General features: G+C 40.8%; 1 protein-coding gene across 1 annotated transcript; it reads left to right on the top strand.

Moving 5' to 3' along the window:
* The first annotated feature begins 1,938 nt into the window (after nucleotides 1-1,938).
* RAMAC (RNA guanine-7 methyltransferase activating subunit) lies at nucleotides 1,939-6,798 on the top strand. Its single transcript, XM_004278309.4, has 4 exons — nucleotides 1,939-2,217; nucleotides 2,981-3,029; nucleotides 4,683-4,861; nucleotides 5,596-6,798. The coding sequence occupies exons 3-4, from the start codon at nucleotides 4,692-4,694 to the stop codon at nucleotides 5,780-5,782; spliced, it is 357 nt and encodes a 118-aa protein (XP_004278357.1). The 5' UTR covers nucleotides 1,939-2,217; nucleotides 2,981-3,029; nucleotides 4,683-4,691; the 3' UTR covers nucleotides 5,783-6,798.
* Nucleotides 6,799-7,199: the final 401 nt, after the last annotated feature.

Genomic DNA, 7,199 nt, shown 5'->3' with positions numbered 1-7,199 from the left:
CACGGGCCTCTCAGTGTTGTGGCCTCTCCCGTTGCAGAGCACAGGCTCCGGACGCGCAGGCTCAGCGGCCATGGCTCACGGGCCCAGCTGCTCCACGGCATGTGGGATCCTCCCAGACCGGGGCACGAACCCATGTCCCCTGCATCGGCAGGCGGACTCTCAACCACTGCACCACCAGGGAAGCCCCAAAGTTTACATTTCTTATTCCTCCTTCCTAAATATGGGTATTTCCTGAGGCACAGGTCTTGGCCTTCTGTTCTCTATAAATACTTTGTCCTTTGGAAAGATCATATACACTGATGATTTCAACTGTTGTTTCTTCTTGGATGACTCACACATTTGTCTTTCATCAGCTTTAGTCCTGTATTTCTAACAACCGCCTAAAATTTTTCTTTTGAATATTTCCCTACTAGCTCAAATTCTACAAATCTTTTTTGAGCTCTGAGCTCATTTTTGCTTTAAAACCAACTCATGCTATAGATATCCCTTCTCAGTTGCAATTTTCCAGACTTGAACAGGAGTCTTTCCTGATTCCTCCTGATCCTTGTCTCCCATCATCCACTTGGTTACTATACCACTCAATTACTGTAACGCTGGTCTTTCTGCTCTCACCTTTACTACCCAACACCAAGATTATCATATCTTCCCATCCATACTATCCTATACACTTTAGCTAGGTTAATGTCTCTAAAACGTGGCTTGGAATATTCATAGTTCATCATTCACTCCACAAATGTTTACTGAGTGCTTACTTTATACAAAGTACAATGTTACTCACTCCAGGATGTAGAAATGAATGTAGAATGAATGTAGTCTAGTAGGGGGAAAAGACTTCCACATAAATAATTTAGTTCTAACTTAGAAAGTGGTAATAACTGAATGAATAGATGAAAAACGGCTCAGAAAGCATAATGGACATTCAGTGGAAGGAAAACTTATTTCTAGATGGAAATGTTACTTCATTCAGCTTTAATGGATAGAATTTCAACATCCCGAGACGATGGGGAGGGAAGAGTATTCCAAGCAGAAAGAGACATGAGCCTCTACAGAAAGGTAATGGGTAGTTCATCAGTGAGGCGCTTCACATGGTCTGGTTTGATATGGACAAACGGAGAATGAAAGAGGGACAGCAGAAAATAGTTTTGAATCCAAAGTTAAAAAATTTGGCCTTTAATCTACAACAGGGAGCCGATGAAGATTTTCTATCGTCTTAAAGATGAGTAAGCCTACAGCATTGATGTGTAAGATGGGCAGGTAGGAGAGTGACGCTAGAGGAAGGGCATCAATGAGAAAGGTATCACATTCCCACTGTCCAGGGGGTGATAATGACAACTTTGGCTAGGTGGAGGCAGTGGGTACGGAGAGTGGATGGATGCCAGAATTAATGTAGGGTAGAATCGACAGAACTTAGCAACTGACGGGAGCAAGGGAAAGAAAGAAATGGCATCAAATGTAGACATCGATGTTTCCAAGCTGGAAACTCATGAGAGTATTAACCAAAAGGGGTACCCAGTCTGGAAAGCAATTTGGGAGGGAGGAGGCCAAGATATATTTGGGAATATGCAGCGTTTATAACACCTACTGAACATCCCAGAAGTAATGACCAAGACTCCTGGAAGGTAGCTAGATACTGACGACTTAGGCTGGAGCAGAGCGGGGCTGTGTTTTGGCAAAAACACGTACAAAACAGACTACAGAAATCTTACTACCGAAGTTTGCCTGGACAGAAGTGAAAGGTGTAGCGCCACTGAAGGAATCCACTCGAGTCTACTTTCCACCGCCTGCCCTCGCCTCGCATTCCTCACAAAGACTCCCGGCGCAGGCGGCCGGAAGTAGCCTTTCCCTCCCCGCTCGGCACAGAAGTTCCAGAACTTCCGTCCCTACCCGTCACCGGCTCCCAGTCAAGGAGGCTCAATATACAGCGATGCGTCTCTTCCTGTACAGCCACCAGGCAGACTGAAAGCGCACGCTGGGCAGCATCACCTTTATCCCGCCAACCCACCACCCTCGCAAGCTCCAGGCCAGCCACCAGCGTTGGAAGAATTGGGAAAAATCCACCCGGTTCGCCGAAGATACCGCGAGACTTCACAGGCCCGCCTCGGCCTTAGCGCGCCGGAAGCGGAAGTCAGGCCGTGGTCGGAGTCTGGCCAAAGTGGATCTGTTACCTTGGAGAGCTGAAGCGGTCCGGAGGTCCTGTGACGGTGTTCTGGCTCGGAGGTAGGTTTCCGTGAGCGGCCGGCCGGCGGGGTCCGGCCCGAGCGGGAGAGATACAGCCCTGGGCGTGGGGTGGGGGGTGTCGCTCATTCGCGGCCGCGGGGAGGAGGGAACCGGGCGGGCAGAGCTGAGTGGCCGGCGAGGTGTCCTCTGGCTCTGCCGTTACGAGACTAGACCCTTTGGCGAGACCGGAAGCCGCTTACTCCTCGCGGCCTCCAGTTTCCCTCGCAGCTGGGACCGAGGTGCTTCAGAAGGAGCGCATCAGTCAAAGCCTTGATAGACAAGCGCTGGTGTGCTGTGAGAGAGGACTGAAAAAAGCAGTGGTTCTCAGTCCGTGTCTTCGTCGGTTAGTTCTCTGGGTTCATCTCCCAGGGCAGCTAAACCCCATTCTGGGTAGTCATTTACAAGGTTAGTGGCCTGCAGCGAAAGTTCTGTGTGGTTTTATTTAGGGTCAAAAAACTAGTAGTCTTCGAGTACATATCTGAAAGGCTGTACCCTGTGTTTTCCAACAGAAAGGAACATACTTTGTGAAGTTGTTATTCATGCTCGAACTAGCTCATTGGTTTTGAGTAGCATCTTCTAGCTCTTCGGTGGCACTTTAAGCTCCAATTCCCTCTTTGGAATTAACGTTGCAAGTCTTTAGAGTACTATTAATCCTACCACTTCATTAACCTTTATGGTCCTGTCCCCACGACACACACCTTTTGAGGGTTTCTTTCAAGGGAGTCAAGTTTTGTTTTGTTTTGTTTTGTTTTTCTTCCCATAGATCTAAACAATCTAAACATTAAACGGTACAGCTGCCTCAAATCCCTGGGGTAAGTAAAGCTTGGATCAGTTAAAATTCTATTTAAATTTCCTTCTCACCAGTAATTATAAAGATGATACACATTTGTTTGTTTGTGGGAGGGGGATCCTGGAAGAACGTTAGAATAGCACATTTGCCTTGGCTCATGATTTTTACCGCCCCTCTGGTTAGGTATGGGTCATCTTTCTGGTGATTTCTGTGATTCCTATAGGAATCAAGGCACGCCTTTAATTTGCTGAATTTATTTTAAACCATACCCTGGATTTGAGAATTTGATGTCTGTTTGCCAATCCCAGACACATTGGTATTTAATAAGACATACTGTAAGAGAGCAGAGGAAGGTAAGACATGTAGATACTGTTTCTTGCATCCAAATAATAATCTTTAATTTTCTTGGGACAAGGGTAGTATTATAAATATTTGCATATGTTTTGAGGGATTTGGGGGAAAGGAAAACTAATGAAAAAGCTGTCTTCCAGTATCACATCTCTTTGACAAAAACTTTTTATTATAAACTGAAGTAATACAGGAAGAAGAATAATTTTAGGACATCAGATAAGGGAGATTTGGTTTTAAAGTTTTAGCATGATGTCACATATGCCCCAAATCACAGAACAGATTTTAGTGGTCTTGAGGCAAAGAACAGAAAGATGGGGTTTAGGTGAGGAAAGGTAGGGGATGGGACTACATCAAGGAAGGACTGGAAATTGGGGGCTACCTTCAAAATACTGCTAGGGCTGCCTTCCAGGTCTTGGGTGAAGATGAAAAGAAGTGATTTCCCCTGGTTTCTCAAGGATTGCTGCTGCAGCCTAAGTCAAATCTTTTCTCAGAGGTAGAGGGCTCTCTGAAAATTTGGGTGAAGAAATACTGCTTCAAAAGTGAATCCATAATTGCCCTGGAAAACCCAGCTGATAGAGATTTCAGTTTTCATAGCCATTAGATAATATTTTATAGTAGTTTTTTTCATATGTCACAGAACCTGGAATAAGAATATATTGAATACCATTATAAAGTAGTTACCCTAGACCTTAGTAGCTGTGTGTTTAAAGGCCTTTTTATTTGCCTTTCTGTTTTCATGTCTTTACTGTATTTACAGTCTTTCTTTTTATTGGCTCTTTTATTTTCCTACAAACAACTTCAGGTGTTGTAGCCTGGGGAAAAAAGAGGTAACCTTCCAGTAACCCCTTAGCTACTGCCCTTTGTGTTTTGTCTCTGTTTCCAGCCAAGCCTCTTGAAAGCTTGGTCTTTAATCAGTGTAGATTTCTACTTCCTTACCTTCCAGTTATTTCTTAATTAATTGTAGTCCTGTTTTAATCTCTGATACTCTAATCATCTCCTAATGGCTAAATCCAATTAATTTTCTCTTCTTGGTTCTTCCTATTACCTTACGATTCAACACTGATGATATATTGATGATGATATATAACAACAATCATGATACATCGTTCATCTTTGTATCCCAGGCTCCTAGTTAGCACAATGCCTGTACTATAGTAATCAAGAAATACTGAATTGAATCTAGTCTATCTTAGGTTTAAAAGTACACAAGGACTTTTATGAATACCCTGCCTAAAAGTATTTACTTCTTGTTTTTCCACTATCTGGTGAAGATAGTGTTACTTAAAAAAAAAATTCTAATAGAAACATATTAAAAACTGTACAGAATTTCAGAATGACTGACACTTCTGAAGCTATTCCAAATTTTGAAGAGATGTTTGCCAGTAGATTCACAGAAGATGACAAAGAGTACCAGGAATACCTGAAACGCCCTCCTGAGTCCCCTCCAATTGTTGAGGAATGGAATAGCAGAGCTGGTGGGAACCAAAGAAATAGAGGCAATCGGTATGTATTACTTCAGAACAGTAAATGCCAGTGGCTGATCTGGGAGAGGATAGCTTGAATCTGCTAGCCCACAAGGCCAGTGAGGGCAGGAATCAGTGTTTTTGTGCAGTGTGGTATACCGAGTGCCTAGTAACTGCTTGGCACACAGTAAGTGCCTGGTAAATACTTGCTTTTAATATTTTGTCAGCACCATATTTTTTTCCCCTTGCTATGCAATTGTGTGTGTGTGTTATAATGGTTTCTTAAAAAATATTCTTTCTCTGGACTAATATTTTATTTTCTCTGCAAATATGCTTTAAAAACCTAGAGTCTTTTACAAAACTTTTGCATTAAATTCCATAAAGAAGATACTGTTTTTGGTTTTACTTTAGAAAGAAGTTTATACAATGTAAATTACTTCTATTTGATACCTCAAAATAGATCAAAGGAATATTACCATACTGCTTTTGAACAACTGAATAGGTTTCAGAACCATCCTATTATTTGGGGTTTGGTGTTGTAGTCTACCTCTTCCCTGCAAAGTATTAAATATATCCAGTATAATACTGGATCTGAATCTTAGGAAAGTTTTGAATAACTAGTGCTATAACATTCTGTAGAGAAAAATGTTTTTTACTCTTTTGTATACTGAGTATTAGATTGAGAAATGAAATGCACCAGGATAGATTTGTCATGTGTTGTTTTTTTTTTTTTTTTAAGGGAAGTATAAAAATCTTTTTGTTTTGTTGTTGTAGGTTGCAAGATAACAGACAGTTTAGAGGTAGGGATAGCAGACGGGGGTGGCCAAGTGACAATCGATCCAATCAGTGGCATGGGCGATCCTGGGGTAACAATTACCCGCAGCACAGACAAGAACCTTACTACCCCCATCAATATGGACACTATGGTTACAACCAACGGCCTCCCTATGGCTACTACTGATAGAAATGTCAGCAGCTTTTAGTAAAACCATTTACTCTGTTAACATGATAAAAGTTTATGTTGTATTTTCTGTTGGTCATAGTTTTACATCTGATTGTAGAGAGTGGATTGATGTTTTGGAACTTGAGACTTTTTTAAAATTAGATCTTACTGGAGAGAGATGATGGCTGCTGGAAATATCAATAAATACTCCCCTAAAAAGGTTGTGGATTATATTGCTTGACTTCTACCTCAGATTCTTCTTTATTTCATGACTTAATAGTGCTTTGAATGTTGTGAATTTTTTCCTTGTTTGACTTTCAGGAGTTCTTTGTTTTACACAGAAATAAAAATTTTACATAGAAAATGCTTGCTTTTACTTTGTAAGGTAAGGAAGTATCCCTGTACTCGGATGTGCTCATTCCTAATATTTTACAGAAGTAGTACAATCAACTCCTAAATGCACAACTATGCTTACTTGTGATATATTGTACATAGTAGTTGAAAGGAAAACAGTTATAGTATATTTTGTTTGGCTTTTGTTATTATGTGACTGTGGTACTTTAATTACTCTATAGGTATGAATCATCTTCACAATCGTTTTGGTCTCTTTTTAGAGGGATATCAAGAATAAGCCTGTAAAATCAGGAAGGAATCATTCTCAGTTTCAATATCTTGATCTAGTGGTAGGTGGAATTAAGGCACACAGTAATTTTATACAAACTCTAAGGTTTCTTGCTAACTTAAACATACCAGGTCAGAATTCACACATTATACAAAAGTTTAACCCTGCAATGTTCCCTTCCTTTTCAATCATATGTAAATAATGCTGCATTTTGTATTTACTTTTATGGTATTTAATGTGGGTTGATTTTACAATGTTATGTTCACCTCCAAATGTGCACCTTTGCTGCTTCCCCTTTGTAAATCCAGTGATGCTGTAACTTCCTTTCAGAGTGATCATTGTATTTCACATCATTTTAATGGCCATTATAATGGTTTTACTCAAATAAAATACTTGTAAGTATTCTCTCAAATTTTGGCAGGTAGCCCATTCACTAGAGATGAGCTTTTTGATTTTTTATTACTCTGTTCTCCTATCTGTTGAAAAAGATTTAGTGTAAGAATAATATTAAGAAAGAGCACAAGTTTCGTCATAGGTCAAAGGTATTAAAAGGCAACTTCCTGAATCTGCCTTCTGCTGCCTTCTCTCTTAGCACTCCACTCTAGGCCGTTGAGGTTGACATCTCCAGGTACTACTTCTACATGCTCTGGATCCAACTCTCCCCTCCACCCCCACTTCCTGAAGAGCTATTCTTTGAGGTAACTTTTATTAGAAAGGATTTGATAAACCAAGTACTCACACTCAGATGTAAATACAATTTTAAGAATAAGATAAGGGTTTTCCATGTACCCTTGTAATTACATCAATAGGCAA

This window comes from Orcinus orca, chromosome 2 (genome assembly GCF_937001465.1).
Source record: "Orcinus orca chromosome 2, mOrcOrc1.1, whole genome shotgun sequence".
NCBI classification, from domain to species: domain Eukaryota; kingdom Metazoa; phylum Chordata; class Mammalia; order Artiodactyla; family Delphinidae; genus Orcinus; species Orcinus orca.
The sequence above is the reverse complement of the archived record's forward strand: the minus strand, read 5'-3'. Positions and strand labels throughout refer to the sequence as shown.

Bases quoted from the DNA above. Each gene is read 5' to 3' on its own strand.
- RAMAC (XM_004278309.4), top strand. From the start codon at position 4,692: ATGACTGACACTTCTGAAGCTATTCCAAATTTTGAAGAGATGTTTGCC. The intron at 4,862-5,595 runs GTATGTATTACT...TTGTTGTTGTAG, and splicing joins CAAAGAAATAGAGGCAATCG to GTTGCAAGATAACAGACAGT.